Here is a 17,348-nt window from a genome sequence, read left to right as displayed (position 1 = left end):
TTATAAATTCATAAGTAATTAGATTTTTACGACATTGATACGAGCCGGTGGTAGGACCTACGACATTCGGTGTTTATGCTTAGCTGCCAGTAATTTCTGATGTTAAAGTTGTTAAACTATCTTTAAATGTTTGTTTAATTCGCTCTAAGCTTATGACTTGTAACGCATTAATGTCGGATATTGTATTTCGATCAGTGCGATATTTACGCGATCATCTCACAGCGATACAGGATTTATGATCATCATTAACAGCAGTTTACTGTTTCATTGCGATTTGGCTAATATTTGTCACTATAATATACTACTTCTGCCCGCGACTTCGTCTACGTGGAATCATAAAATGAAAATGAAAAATTGTTTATTTTTGGTTACAACATTTCACAATTTACAATTTAGTTATGCTTGGAATCTCCTTGTAAGTATTGTAAATACTTGTGACAGAAGACCCCGCTACTAACTATTAAGGGTTTATAAATGGTAACCGAACATATCGTTTGAAGTAATATTTAGGTGAAGATACTAATTAGTATGAACTTTAGCTAAAGTAAAGTTTAACATACAATTTATGAATGATGATGATGATGATTATTTACAAAAACTACCCTATGTCGTTTCTAGGGACCCAAACTATATCCATACCGTGTTCAAATCGATTCAGCTGTTTAAGCGTGAAGAAGTCAGACAGATATTTTCGCATTTATAATACTAGTATGGATAATTAATATAATTATGTAGGTAGAGTTAGACCAACAAAAGTCTGCAACGATTCTGATAGCACACGCAGCGCAAGTGTTATTTTAAACGTCAAACTTCTATGAAATTATGACGTATAAAGAACACTTGCACTGCGTGTGCTATCAGAATCGTTACAGACTTTTCTTGGTCTAACTCTATTGCTATTACAGTAAGTATAAGTAACCGTGAATCATTCAAAACTCTTATCTTATAAGCATTGTTCAAATCGGGCCGTAAGTCATGAGATCATCATGGTATCTACATGGTCGTTAAAAAATCCCCTAAGGAAGGTATTATGTACATTCGTTAACTAACCTTGTCATCATATCGCCCTCCGGTCTGTTGATGGCAGCGCCCTTAGACGCCGAAAACACGTATATCCTGACGTCGTCCTTGTACCATTTCACACTATGCATCTCTCCGCACGAAGCGCTGTCGATACGGCATTTTATACGTGCGGTCTCGCCTACTAGCGCTGCTGTTGTTTCTGTGGACAATAAAAAAATATATTAATATTTCATCATTGTATGTAATGTATTGTATTATAACGGTGAATTGGAAAAACCGGACAAGTGCGAGTCGGACTCGCCTACCGAGGGTTCCGTACTTTTTAGTATTTGATGTTATAGTGGCAATAGAAATACATCATCTGTGAAAGTTTCAACTGTCTAGCTATCACGGTTCATGAGATACAGCCTGGTGACAGACAGACGGACAGACAGACGGACAGACGGACAGCGGAGTCTTAGTAATAGGGTCCCGTTTTTACCCTTTCGTTACGGAATCCTAAAAATAAAAACGAAAGCAGTTTTATAAAACTGCTCACGTACAACACTACACCTACAATTTCATAGGTCGTGTGAAAAAAAAAAAAACTATTCAGTTCCATTTTAGTAATAGTTTTTAATTTTAATCCTGGTCACGGCACCAAATTGTAAACTTGCTTCACAAAAATAAACCTTTTGTTTTACATTTTAAGATACATTTTAAAATGAATTTGAAATGGTGTAATGTAATTCTTACTGAGCAATCGTATTAAAAAGTTTTCTTGGGAATGTTCGTTAAAGTATTTTATTACAGAGCCTTCTACTGCAATAAGTGATACGATTCTGTGTCACGAGCAGTATGAACTGGATAATATAAAAACGAAATTACTGCAGTAAAAAACCTGCTCATGCATTTAAGACTGTTCATTTAAACTAAAGCAAGGCTAAAATCTTTAGATATTAAAAATTTACCATTTAATGTATTTAATATATTTAACTAGATAAAAATATAAGACGGGCTCATATTATGCTGTAATTCTGGTAGTCAATAGTAACGTTTGACAATTCATGAACCACTAAATATTATGTTGCAGTTCCGTACCATCTAATTCGTGCGGAAAGGGAGGCAACGGGGGAACCTAGCGCGGGCAGCTTTCTCGCGCAAAGGCTTGCTATCACGATACAGCGCGGGAATGCTTCCTGCATGATGGGCACCTTACCAAGAGGCCAGGGTTTGTTACAGGGATTTTTATGTTTTCTAGGTAGGCTTATGTCTTTTTATTTTATAACTAGTCATAATTTTAATTTATGAAATTAATACAAATACAAATAGTTTATTTTGGTTTAACATTATGATACACTTTACATAAAAGGCTGGAGTCTCCCATTAAGTAAAACAATACTTGTGACGGGAGAGCCCGCTCTTCCATTAGGAAATAGGGTACTTAACAAACTGTACTTAACTTAATTAATATAATTTATACAAATTATTATACAATTTACAATTTATGATCAGTTTCAATTGTGTGATTACAATTAAAGATAATATTATAAATAATATAATTATATTTCAGGTGAAAGTGTGTGCGTGTCTCTCTCTCGTGTAAGTAGTTATTATCATATTTTCAATAAGGGTATATTGTAATTTAATTCACTTATCAAACTAGGGGGTACGACTTTTCTTAGTCTTTATCAATTAATCTGATACTACTTAGGTAGCCGCAGAGTAAGGATTGATGCTTACATATTAACAAAAAATTTATTTACAATATATTCAAGTCACAATTTCACCTTGAATGCACAAATGTTACAAAATCTGCAAATTTTTACCGGAATTACGCTAAGCGTTTATTTACAAGTGAGATAATAAGCGCTTCCAAGGATTACAGTAGCATTTACCTTCTTTCCTGCTTGGCACACAAAAGAAATAAGTTTGAATGAACACAAATATACGACCTTACTCCATTGCAATAAGATTCAAAACTTTTTGCAAATGGTTTTCTGTAGACTTATACTGACCGGGATATAGACCGTGATTACCTTTTGTATTACCTATATTTGTCAATATAAGTCTAGTGAAACTAACCGTGAATCATTCAAAACTCTGGTTTTCTGGTTTTTGCTACGACTGACTTAAACTTAAAAATATGTAAGCTTTATTAACAAAATAATGATCCAAATGAGGAGTTTAAGTTTACAGAAGAATAAGTGACTTTTTAAAAATGACTACTATTTGTATTATCAGTTAAGTCATCTAGTATTTAGAAAATGTGATCATCTTTTTTGGGCTGTTATAATTATCAATCAATCAAATTTTATATTAAAGGAAAAAATGGAAAAAGTTACACTTCCGGCAGGATTTGAACCCGCAACCTCCGCAATCCGTTCGTTGCTCTTAATATAAAATTTGGAGTATCGCTCGCAGACGTATCTGCATGTTAAAAAAAAATTGATATCAATCAATCAATCAATAATAATTTATTTCGAACAAAAGTCCATAATTTGTTAGTAACATATTAACTAATACTTAAGTCTAGTTTATAAATATAAACTTAACCCTTTCACAATCAAATAATGAACAAGTTTGTGTACGTAAACGGAACTTGAACCAACGATTTAGTAGCTATATTAATTGTTGATAGAAATAAAACTATGAAAACGGATTATATCGCGTATATTGAATTTATAATACATCCCGACGTTTCGAACCCTTTATAGCGAAACGTCGGAATGTATTATAAATTCAATATACGCGATATAATCCGTTTTCATAGTTTTATTTCATGAGTAACTATCGCGGTAACCGAAGACAATATTAATTGTTGATAGCTTTATTTTGCTAGACTTACTAGAGGAGGTTCAAAAGTTAGCGAAATGGTGGGGATAGACGCTAGTAAAGTACTATTGGGGAAGTTATTAGGAGTATAATTATACATACTAATTGTCAGTGAGCTAGAAGCTATATCGAGCCGTCATCAAGTTCCTGACCAAGCAAGGAAAATCTCCTCAATGAGTGAGATGTTGGCAGTTGGCGGTGATCATTGCCCTAAAAAAACTATGGTTTACAAATAGCATGATCTTTTTAAACTTGGCAAAGAGTCCATTGAAGACGTCCCTCGCCCAGGTCGGCCTGTAGAGGTCATACCACATCACTAATCGTCGAAAGGTATAAAACTAAACTAACTTCATGAATGTCCACTTCTATACAATATATAATATTGTATTTATTCTTCATAAGAGAAGCAACACCGAATTTAGCTACACATAGTCACTGTCATTCCTAATTAATGATTTCTCTTTATCATAATTTGATAAACCCACGTTAATTAAGAATTTTCTCCATCAACCTCTGAATAATCAAGGCTGTAATTAATCAATTCTCGGTCGGTGCGAGCCATTTGACGATAACAAAGAAAGTGCTTGATTGAAGACAGTTTTCATTTACGTTATATTAACAAGTAAACTTGATAATTAAATAAATATTATAACACAATCTTACGCAAATCGACTTAGTCCCACAGTAAGCTCAAGTAGGTTTGTGTTATTTATATCAATAACAAATTAAGCTGAGATTGCTAAATGTGACATTTTCAACCAAAAGGTACCACATTGTCGCTTGTCAATAAGGTTGATTTCAAATTGAAGCTGTATGGAAATAGTGCCTTATTGACAACTGACAATAAGTACCCTTTTGATTGAAACTGGCACAAATATAGATTAGGCCCCTTTTAATTATTATTTTTTATTTAAACTAGCTAACACACGACTTTGTTGCTATAATATACATAACTGAGTGTTATATCACTGATATTATCGACGAAAAAGTAACCGATTTTGCTGATGAAAAATTATTAAAATTCCAAAAATATCTAATGTCTTATTCTGTCTGTCTGTCTAAGAATCTGTTTAATTTCACTGTGTAATTAAACATTTAAAAAGGTGAACCTTGATCAAAGTAAAAATGTTTAATAAAGTACCTATTTTAAAAGTCGGAAGCCAAATAATATATAGACTTATTAACTTAGCCTTATTAAATGTATCCTAGAGTACTAAAATATATTAGACTGCCGTTTTGAAAACAGACAGGCCAAGAACATAATACTATACAACTTTCCTGGACAGTTTTGTAATTAAACTTCCTAAGTGAAATCCGTCAATTTGAAAAAAACTAGAATAATCAGGACCGTTTTCTTTCTGACGTTGACAGGCTATCCAATTAGAATGGAACGAGACAAACAGACAGAAAAGAATTAAAGGCCAAATGAGATGAGATTTTGTCCAGCCTCTGAACAGGCATTAATAAAATATGTATGAAGAAACTTTTTGGTAATTTGCAGTTGACTACTAGATAATTTCAAAATCCAGCTGTTAGTTTGTGACTAATTTTAAAGTAGCTATGCAAAACTAAAGCCATCAGTACCACCACGAATATAAACATTAGGTATATTGTCTAAATTAATTATTTTATTATACTATTATGCCTGTTTATTTCCTAAGTTTAAAATAAATAAATAAATAAATATAATTATGAGTTCGAAAGAGGCATTCTAATTTCAGCTTTCTAGCACTAACGATCACGGAGGAAGCCTCGGATGGACAGACATGGCGAAACTATAAGGGTTCCTAGTTGACTACGGAACCCTAAAACGACAGTCATTATTAGTGAACTAGATGGAAGTTCTTTTGAATGTTCTTTTGAAAGTAAAAAAAAATTCACACACCGTGAATATTTTTTTTACTTTATGGTGCACAATAAAGAATATTTACTTACTTACTTAATTCAATCAAAATTAAGTGGTATAGACAATAAAAAAAAAAATATTGAGGAAATTTATAATTTATACTTCGTCTTCATATTTGGTCTCACTAAAACTAAGCGCAGAAACGCAGCGTGTAGTGGAGAAATGCGCACAGCACTTCCGTTTGCTTCTGAAGCGAAAAACTAGTTCTACAACTTGTACCTAACGAATGTAGATAAAAACTAACAGTGCACTTGCCAAAGACAAAGATACAAATTGTAAAGAATTCTCACTCAAAATCGATTCTAATTTAACAATTTGTTATCGTTTTAAAGTGATTTTGATACGACCTTATCGATCGTCTTGGTGATTGGCGCATCTGAAGCACGACTTTATCATTAAAAAAAACATATTTGTATGCAGTTTTGATGGCTATACATACACGACTACATACGCTTTTATTTAACTTGCCTTGTTAGTATATGTATAGGTAGGCATGTATATGTATGTCTTTGTTATTTAGTGTGGGTCAAATCTGGGAAGCAAAATATGACCCACTTCCCGCTTTCCAATGAAGCTGAAAATTTGCATAGATATTTAAATCGGATGACAATGAAATAATTATGATGACATGGAGCTGATCTGATGATGAAGACAGGAGGCCATAAGAACTCTGTGATAAAACAACGCAACCCAATTGTGTTTGGGTTTGTTAGAATAAAAAAATATATATTTATTTCGGACGATAATACAATCCATATTTTGTTAGAATTGTCTCGATGAGTACTAGTTGCTCATTGAAAGAAAAGTATACATTCAGTGATAAAAGCTTGTTACGAAAAGTAAATTTTTGACAAAAAAAACATACTTCTGTTTCTATATGGTTTGTGTACTCTTTACAGCCTCAACTGAAAGGCAACAACTTCTCTTATTAGGGGAGAAACTTCTAGAACAGCGGCCGCCTTTACCTCTGTTTTTGCAGCTCCGTACTATGACTTCTAAATTACTAGTTTTTCGTTGCTAAAAATTGTATTACAACTTGTGATGAATAAATGTCTTTAAGGGTCTCCGGCAAGCTCGGTTCTCCATACAAAAGTAGTTCCGCTCTCATTTTAAAATGACTAGCTAGTTTTCGCTGAAACTTTGTACTTACAATAGGATAAGATATATCTACGTGTGTAAAAAAAATGCAGCGAATTTAAGTTTTTCATATAAAACTTGTTTTTGCCCTTTTGTTTTATAAACTGGAGCTATATAAACTAATTACAGGACTAGATATACCTCATGTCATTGTATGTGCAAAGTTTCATTACAATTCAACACGCAGTTTTAAAATGAGAACGGAACTCCGTTTGTATGGGAAGGTGAAATTCGGCCGAGCTAGCCGGGGGCTTAAGTAAAATGAGCTAACTTAAGGCTTAACTTAGGTACGGCTTTTATGTAATAGGAAGCAAACGAGCAGACGACACCGCCTGATGGGAAGCAGTCATCGCCGCCCATGGACATAAGCAACATCAGAGGAGCCACTTATGCGGGCGGGACCTTTGAGAACCCTAAATACCTGCTTCTTGAAGAACCCCATGTCATACCTCAGAAGGTAGCTCATGTACACGGCTGCAGTGAATGAGCTTACGATCGTGTCATATCAAAATCATATTTCAAAATCTGAATACAGCACATGTTCCTTCGATCCGGATATACTTAGCAGGGGTCGCCAAAACGATTACATAAAGTACCAGTAAGGTCCCAAAACTCATTTTATTCTCACCCTTAAAACCTTATTACTTCCTCTCCACCCGCCAATTCGATTCTCATCAGCTTGCATATCATAAAACGATATTGCCCGTATATTGTGCGGTGTAACGAGCCTTGTACAGTCGCCATCAGATATATCGGAGCGGCCAAGGTGCTCACAAATATCTGAACACGCCACTATTGTCAAGGCGTTAAGTGCGTGTTCAGATATTTTTGAGCACCTCGGCCGCTCCGATATATCTGATGGCGACTGTACAGTGAGGGGCAAAAATATCGGTCCAGACAAATGGCTCAAAAATATGTGAACACGACTTTATTGTCTAACGTGTAAGAGCGTACACATATTTTTGAAACTTTGGGAATGTTTATATGGATGAATCAACATTTTTCTTGTCACTCGTTGCCATGGTTACGTTCTCCTGGGTCACTCTTAAAATCCCGATTTTATGGTAAGTAATTAAAATAACCAAACATGCATTTTTGTGGTACCTAGATATAAGGCCTTTCCACTGAGCTACCACTAATAAGCACACTACAACCACAGAATAAGTAATAGTATTATCATACAGAACGGCCACGCACCGCCCCGCCCCGACTCGAGTTACCTCGCCCCGCGACAGCAGATTGACGGCCGTTTGCCGGCCGCTCAGTACTATTTTTAAGCAACTTACTCACACTATGACGCATGACGCGTGTACAGACGTGCCGTTCACACATAGAAACGCAAGTGATTTTTAAAATATAGCGTGTCCGCCCTGTGCTACAACATTCCGTCTAACAAACTGTGCTATTATTGTCCCTTGGCTGACGGGACACAATAACAACAAGAAATAGTTGATTCACCCATATATTTATGCCCTTGAATGTACTTACGATGTTTCAAAGACTTAGCTCGTTTTGGAAACGAAAAAGCGTCAGTCCGGAAGACTTACCTAGGTGGGAGACTTTAAGGCAGAGGGAATATATTTCCCACATGATTTTGAACTTTGCTTCAAAGTGATAGGGTTCAATTTTGCATAATTTCTAAGACATGCTTTATAAAGTCTTAATTATTTTATACAACAGTTTTAAAATAAACTTTCAAGAAACAATGTAGGTAGGTATAGTGGCTTACGGATCTGATGTAGGGCGTAATTATTTTCTATCGTATTTTCACGGAAACGTACGAAGGTGTCTTGCTATTTCATTCTAAGTACAAAAAGTACTGAGGTTGACTAAAGTAGCGTGAGAAATACGAACGTTTCCGAGAAAATACGATGGGAAACAATTATGCACTACATCTCTTTCTAACTACCTACGAAAAATACCTTTTTTCTCATTTATATAGTACCTAGCTATTAAAATACCAATTAACCAAATAAAATTAACTTTCAACTTGATAAACATCTTAACTACCCGTATACTAAAACTAAATAAGTACAAAAACATATCGAAATAAAATTCGGCACTTTTATAAATAAGTTTATTACCGACACAGAAAGGTCGTCTACAAAAGGTTTAGTCCTAGGGTAATAAAGTAAACTTATCAGATTAGGCTTAGTTCGGAAAAGAACTTTGGCTTTTACGTGCTAATATCGAATAAATTACCGTACAAATCAACTGCCAACAAACCACTGTGTGGTTTGACAGAAGAAAATATGTATTTAGTTGTAAGTAAGATCTTTGAATAAACGTTTTTTTTTTTTTTTATACTGATCCTCGTGAAACTTGGTTAGCAGGTTCGATAATTATATAAATTTTTTTATTGATTAAATTTTTGGAGATTTAAAAAATGACAGCCAGCCATGCAGGTTAGCGAGGTAAATCGCAGTGTATTTTGCGCCAAATGTCAAATCACAAGCAATACCAAATATCAAATTTAATTAAGTTTTGAAATTTCGAATCGGCTTCCCGAAGTTACGGATTGTAATTTAGTTTAACGTCCATTTGCAATTAGGACCGGGTTTATAACTTTTTTTCAACGGATCAAGGGTTTAGGGGCCGATATTTTATTAAAATCGTTAGAGAAGGTAACTCGGCCTTTGAAATCAGGTTAGGTTTAGGATAAGGGGTAAATTTTTAACGATTTTTGCATTTTTGCCTACAACGTTCTCTAGAGTACGTGCAAGCTTTGCACCGACATAAATAGGACAAAGTGTGGGAGTTTCGTTATCATTGTCATGTTGTCATAGAAATTAGACATTAATGGTGATGCTGCCACACTGTCATGGCAAATCCCATGGCTTGGTCCGACAGAAGAAAATAACTTTTAATGTGTTTTTTTTTTTTACGAAACAAACAGTAATGCAAATAATATTGTTATAATCTCTTCTATACAGTTTCCAATATAATTACGATATGCCTAAATTGTTTTTCAGTTTTGGTTTTAATTTAGGTACAGGTAGGTACATTTTATATGGTGCCTCCCGACACAGGCAATGTTTTGCTTACCGGGCGGCTCCATCACCTAAATCATGGCAATTTGTGTTTAAAGATTTTTGTATTTTTTTGTATTTTGTATATATGAAAGTGAATGAATAATTGTAGAAAACAAGTAAATAGGTTCATATATTTAAAACTTTTTGAAAATCTAAATTAATACTTTTGTTAGTATGATGTGATAAATTTAACTAAGAGCTAAAATAGCTGCACTTAAATTTCAGTGCAGCTATTTCATCTCTTTAAATAATAACCAATATTTGTATTTAATGTTTACCAACCATGTATCGATGTTATGATTATATACAATTATATACCAAGTCAAATAACGTCCCTATCTTATGATTTCTCCGATCCATAAAATGTATCTTTACGCCTGTCATTTTGGTTTTGGCAAGTGTTTCGATTGTCAGCTTATCGACTGTCAAAAGTCAATAAGTATATTATTTCTTCCGTTATAGCTCTTCAAGCTTAAATAGGTCATTTTGATGGGTTATATTTGCAATCATTTCAGGTTTCGACAAAAATATACATAGGGTGACTAAATATATAAGATAGGTAAATATTGTATATAAATAAATATCCTTTATTGCACCAAAATCATACATTTTACATACATGTAAAACTACATATATACCTACAACTTATACTTTGTTAATGTAATATAAAAGTATTAACCTTAGTAATATAAGTTAATCATTAAATTTAGATTAAGGTACTAACATTGAAAATGAGTGCACCATTTCGCCGTTAAACGCAAGTTTGGCGAAACTTGTATAAGTTTAAAATGTGTTATACTTTTTTGAAAATAAATTGAAAAAATTGAAAATAAATTGAAATTGAAAAATTGTATAGTTATTGGGCACTACCAGAGTTGGGCAAAAAATATTTATTTACGAATAACCGGGAAGATAACTAAATCATCTTTTATTTGAAATAACTAAATAATCCACCATTTGTTATTTTGAATTTATCTAGATCAGTTTCATTTTTATCTAGATAAATTAGTTGGGATTTTAAATAAAAGATGAATGTCAGTAGTACAGTCATGTAGAACTAGAAGTGGTGGGGCATGATGAAATGAAAATAACCCACAATGTCAGTGTGACGGTTTCTATATAAATTTATTATTATAAGCTTACTTCAATAACAAACGAGGTCAGTTATCTTCATTTAGATAATTTATCTAAATAAAAAAGTTGTCAACGCACTATTTGTGATTGAATTTATCTTCGAATAAATTTATTTGAAATGATTTTATTTGAAATAATTATCTAGATAAGAAATTCTCCAAATAACGCCCAACTCTGGCCACTACATAATTATTCTGCCCTACTAAGCCAAATAGCGCTATCTCAAAAGAAAACTCATTGCTAACTTATACTTTCATTTCTATAGCTGATAATTCCATTTTCAAAATCATATGTTTTGGCGATAGCGCTATTTGGCTTAGGAGAAAAGAATTGGCCACTCCACTCCTAACAAATCAGAAAGAAACAAGCGAAAAGAAGTCTTATTGTTAAGTGATCAATTTCTATGTAGTGGCCAATAACTAGCAGTCACCCTAATCATTTTTAGCCTAGCCTAACCTAGTAGTGATACTGCATATATTATTCTGAAGCCGATGGTCCTGGTTTCGAAATTTGTGTGATGAGCATAGATATTTGCTCCTGAGTCAAAGTGTTTTTTATGTAATCATAATCATTTTATTCATAAAACCAATTTACATGTCAAAAACTTAAAATTACAATACAGTTTAAATATAAATTGAGATAAAAACTTAAAATTGATATCTATCTCAACAATAAATATACAATTAGGTGTAACAAAAATAAAAAATAAAAAAAAGTAAATCAAGATCGACATTAGAAATTAATATCAAAAACAAAAGTCAATTCACATGTCACAAAAAAATTATATTAAATCTATTATTTAGAGGTTTTGGTGGTGTATTTAATATGACATCATTACGGTGAAGTATATTACATCTACCGGCAATTTGGGAGTCCCAATACTACCCCCAATAACATAATAAAAATTGGTGGCGTAAAAACGGTTTTGATCGTCGGCGTCTTTCTTTGGTTAATTCTTTTAAAATTATGGCTTCAGTCCAGTGGGACCATTTCGCCAGTATCAAGGTCTTAGTAGCTTTAAATACGACTAAAATTGTACTGTTAGTACAATACAGTATACATGTACGTGTATATATTTATTGTATTTGTATGTATATATGATTTTCAAGTTTATAAATTGTTAATTTATATGTACATCGGCACTACCCGTTTAAAGTTGTAAGTAAGTACTTACAACTTTCCTGCTACCCAAAGGTTGTCTGGAAGAGATCGCTTTTTAGCGATAAGACCGCCTGTTCTACCTAGTCTTCAGCTTGTATTTCGCTTTCTGTGTATTTTTTAGCTTTATGGTGCACAATAAAGAATATTTACTTACTTACAGTGCGCGGTGATTTTATTAGCTCTTATGTCGAATTTGAGATTTAAAATGTCGGTTGTTCCAAATATGTCAGTCAGCCAGTCAGTAAGTCTATCTATGTCAGTTCACCACTGAGGTTAATAGAAGCCCTAACAGTGGCGGTTACCGGCTCTAAACTATCTCTTCGACCGTTTCGCGTAACTCATATATTATGAGTACCCGTACCACGAGTCACTGATAGAGTAAACATTGACATCTCGCTTTCACTAATGTGTCACGTTAGCGTATCATATGTCAGCTGTCAGCTTTAAAACCCACGCAACTCTGTATTTTCTCCTTTCTGTCACCCACTTCCCGCTTTTCAGCTAATTTTTGTATTCGTCATGTGTTTGTCTGTGATGTTCATAAGAATTATTTGTTTTTAGGTTTTCCCAACCACATATATGCTCCCAAGAATACCGAATATTCTCCTCACGCGTGAAAGTCAAAAAACCGACATTGGCAAATTCACCATGTGCAAAATTGCGGGTAGTAAAAGCCAGATAGAAAAAAAAAGTATTTTCGTCACTAAGACGGTATACAATATAAGTGTAAAGGGAATAAATAAAGCCTTAACATTAGTTGTAAGATTAAAATGTGTTACTAACAAACTTGATCCTTTGTTGGTCTTAAATAAATTTAATTTAATTTTAATTTTAAATACCCACGCATATAAACATCCGTAACTCTTATAAACCTTCGTTAATCACAGTTAATTAAAAAATTAGCTCCTAATTAAAAGGGATATATTAAAGGGAGCATTCGTTTGAATTAATTACGCATTAGGACAGTCATTATGATTATTTAGGGCCAGGGAATGTTATTAAAAAGTCCTTTGGAAATCCCTTGATATTTTACACATTTACTGAGGGTATTATGTTTGTATGACCAAACCGAGAGGTTTAGATATGAGACTTTTAAACTAAAGGTAGCTTACAATCCTAAATTAATTAATTAATTAATTATTCAATTAATTAATTAATTAATCAATTAATTAATTAATGCTACTGCTGGGATTTAAACGAAACAAAATTGTCACATGATAATATTTTATAGACAATGAGTGAATGTTTTATGTCAGAACTATGTCTATAATATTGATTAGCTTATATTCTTAACCTAGTGTAGAAAACTTAGCCATTGAGCAAATTAAAATAATAAGCTGTAGGTATTAATTAAAAGAGTGAGGATTTCGCATTATACACGGTAGATTTATCCATTTTCAATCGTAATTCTTGATTACCGCTGTTAGTTTTCAGGAAATAGTGGTGGTCATAAATCGCGGGTTCAAAATCGTCCGTATACCGTAGCATTACGGGCGAATTTTCATCTTACCCCGCATGAAAAACCTGTACAATCTTACCCCAACGCACAATACAGAAATACCTACAATACGCACAATACCTACAATACAAAAAAAAACGTTCTCCAAAAAAATGCAAAATGACTAGAAATTAGGTCAGGTATCATATACACACAATATAATAATGTTGAGGATAATGAAATCGATATCAAGACGTAACATTCGACACTTGAAATAAATCCCTACACACTAACAATCACAAACTAAAATTAGTTTCGACAGCCGGATGTGATCGTAAATAACTAGTTTTCAACCTTTTAAAACTATGGCAATAAAAAAGAAATATTCCGGGAACTTACGCGATAAATGTGCAGTTCTGTAATTGGCCTACAATTTATGTGGCGGAGGTGCAAGTGTGTTTACATTAGGCCAGTAACTTGGGTTAGTACTGGCGTGGCAAGTCACCGAGAAATTGTGTAAATTGCCACAGTCTCCTGAACGTCGCGTCGCATAGAGATGGGATAACGCCACAGAACTAAGCCCTAATCAGGCACTGAACCTCTCAACACTTATGGCTTGGCCAAACACAAGGCGCGACGCAGCGCCGCGGTCGCGCGGCGCGACCGCCGCCCATGCTAGCAGGTTTGCGGCGTCAAACAGACTGCGTCCCGCCAGCCCCTTGCGTCCACGCGGCGCGGACCCGGCGCGGACGCGGCGCTGCTTCACGTGTGTTTGGCCAAGCCTTTAACCTCACCTAGGTACTAATTAATATAGTTATAGGTTTTTTAATATGTATTACTAACATTATATGAATTAATTTGTCACAAAGATTTTTTTTTGTATTTTTTTATCTTTTAAATTATTTTGAAATAGTTGTGTTTGTTCGTTTTAAGGCTTTAACCTTCGTTCAAGTTTTAGAGTGTTATTTCTGACAACACAAGTCACTGGACAGTCCTCTGCGTTCTAAAGACTGAACCATAACGATAAGACTACATGCCTTAATTGGATGATTATTTAGAAGGCATCGGACATCACTACTCCTGTCATTTGAAACAGCCTTTTACAGAAAGCTCTTTCTCTAAAAATAAATAAACACTACTAGATACCTACAAATTTAAATTGTATTAGAGCTAGTCTACCAAAAAAAAAATTATATCACTGATGAAACACAAGTTAATAAACTTTCTGCAATATTATAGACATTAAATTTTAAATGGGCCCTACGGAATACCAGCGCTGGCTTTATAGCTAACATTATGCTGAGTTGGGTCCATTTCGTGATGCACACTTGATGATCTCTTCTTTTCTTGCTGTAATGTTGTTGTCTGGACATGTTCGTACTTGTGTTGTGATCGTCACGAATAAATGTCTTTTATCTTTATCTTTATTATCTTTATCTAAATTGTAAAATTTTATTTCACCAATTATATCGACTTATATACAGTTACAGAGGCCCCAATCAAGTATTGACTTGACGAAGTAAAGTTTAAACTAGCAAATTATGATACCCATTGGTTAGGAGAATAATTCAGTCACTGGCAAGAAAACTGGCGACAGTAGCTCTCCCGTTCAAACACGTTTAGTCCTAAGGCAAGCTCAAAAAGTTCCCGTTTTTATGTCTTAGTCAAAAGTTCAGGGTTCGACTCCTCGTTACCCTCCGGCTTTACGGTTTTTGGGGTAGGTACGAAGGATGGGACGGACTGACGAACACCGCAGATAGGTTAATACGTATTCTGTTACAATATGTTTTAATACATGTTTTAATGTTTATTTGGGCACAAACGGTACATGTTTCTTATAACTAGTGTCTTATACATAATTCATAAACCAGGACAGTTGCCACCACTTAATAGCTCATTAAAGAAAAACAAAATACAGGATAACTAAACTTAAAGATTAACAACGAGGGTCGAATTAGGACAGGGGCTAAATTAATGAAGATAAAACTATTTTTATACATTACATTTGCAATTAAGTGTAAAGTTACAGTGTCTTTAATTCGTTTGTTTATTTAAAACCAAAAGTACTTGACGTTTAAATTTAGACAAGGAGTCATTAAATATATCAATTTTTGAGAAAATATCATTATTAAATCTGCAAGCTCTTATCAGAAAGGAGTTTGATTTGTATTTCTTTTTAGTAAAGGGAATACAAAATAATTTATCGCTACGTCGTGTGTTCAAGCGGGGAGTTTTAAAGCTAAGTCTACTTAACAAATAAGGGGAGTCAATTAAATTTCTTAATACTTTATACAAAAATATTTGATCTTTTAATGTGCGCCGGCTTTCAAGAGACACCAGTTTATTCAGGTTAAGCGGTTGAGTTGACACAAGGTTTTTATATTTTAAATGTTTGATGAGCTTCTTTTGAATTCTTTCAATACTATGAATATAACATTTATAGCTAGGGTTCCATACTGTTGATCCATATTCCAGAATTGGTCTAACTAGCGAGTTGAAGAGTGTCAGCAAGGTGATAGCTTCTATGAATTCTTTACAAGTTCTCAAGATGAACCCAAGTAACCTAAAGGCTCTATTTATTAAGTTGTCGGTGTGGTCGCTGAATAATAATTTGCTATCCAAATAAATACCTAAATCTTTAATGGTAGAAACTCTACATAATGACACGTTGTTTATAAGGTAGTCGTAGTTAATAAATTGTTTTTTTCTACTGAACGTTATTATGTTACACTTATTTATATTTAAGTGCAAATGATTTAATTGACAATATATATGCAATCGGGTTAAGTCTTCCTGTAAAGCTTGACAATCACTTATGCTCTTAACAAGTTTCAGTATCTTTTTATCGTCGGCGTATAAAAGGCAGGTTGAAGATTTTAGATGGGAAGTAACGTCGTTAATAAAAACATTAAAGAACAGGGGCCCCAAATGAGATCCTTGAGGGACGCCGGAGCTGACAGGGACAAAACTAGAACAGAAACCCTTAACAGCTACAGCCTGAGTTCGGTCCCGCAGATACGAGGTAACCCAGCGCAGGAGATCGCCATGCACTCCGACTGACTCTAGTTTTTGTAAAAGTATAGGATGAGAAATTTTGTCAAAGGCTTTAGAGTAATCGGTGTACACAACATCTACCTGGTAACCGTCATTCATGCCAGACAAGATTCTATCGACGTATTCACAAAGATTAGTTTCGGTGGACTTCTTATCAACAAATCCATGCTGTTCTTGTACTAACAGGGGTCTAAGAACAGGAAAAATCTGATCATAAATAATTTTCTCAAACAATTTAGGCACTGTGTTGAGTTTAGAAATGGGCCTATAGTTCTGTACATCATGTTTATTTCCTGATTTGAAAACAGGAGTAACAAATGACTGCTTCCACAGCTTTGGCATAGTAATTTGGCATATGCAAGTTTTTGTTAAGTACCCTTGAGTAAATAAATAAAAAAATATTATAAGACGATTTTATACCGATCCACCTAGTCCCACAGCACAGGGCGGACACGCTATATTTTAAAAATCACTTGCGTTTCTATGTGTGAACGGCACGTCTGTACACGCGTCATGCGTCATAGTGTGAGTAAGTTGCTTAAAAATACTGTGCCCAAGTTGCCATACTAATTATATAGACAAGTGGATACTTATGTTAGGGGACCGACTGTACTATACGACGGTGTATAGAAGTCGCAGATAAATACTA

The 17,348-nt window shown here is 34.1% G+C and overlaps 1 protein-coding gene across 13 annotated transcripts in view; it reads right to left on the bottom strand.

Moving 5' to 3' along the window:
* The window catches only part of LOC134751771 (hemicentin-2-like), a 634,647-nt gene that overhangs the window by 289,621 nt on the left and 327,678 nt on the right, over positions 1–17,348 (bottom strand). For all 13 annotated transcript variants that reach the window (XR_010128692.1, XR_010128693.1, XR_010128696.1 and 10 more), the window contains exon 3: positions 1,051–1,222. Coding sequence is in view for 8 of the 13 variants with exons in the window: in XM_063687232.1 (XP_063543302.1) it covers positions 1,051–1,222 (172 nt within the window). In the remaining 5 variants the exon portion in view is untranslated. The remainder of the gene's footprint in view (positions 1–1,050; positions 1,223–17,348) is intronic.

This window comes from Cydia strobilella, chromosome 23 (genome assembly GCF_947568885.1).
Source record: "Cydia strobilella chromosome 23, ilCydStro3.1, whole genome shotgun sequence".
Classification (NCBI taxonomy): Eukaryota; Metazoa; Arthropoda; class Insecta; order Lepidoptera; family Tortricidae; genus Cydia; species Cydia strobilella.
Note: the sequence above shows the minus strand (reverse complement) of the source record. Positions and strands in the feature narration are given on the sequence as shown.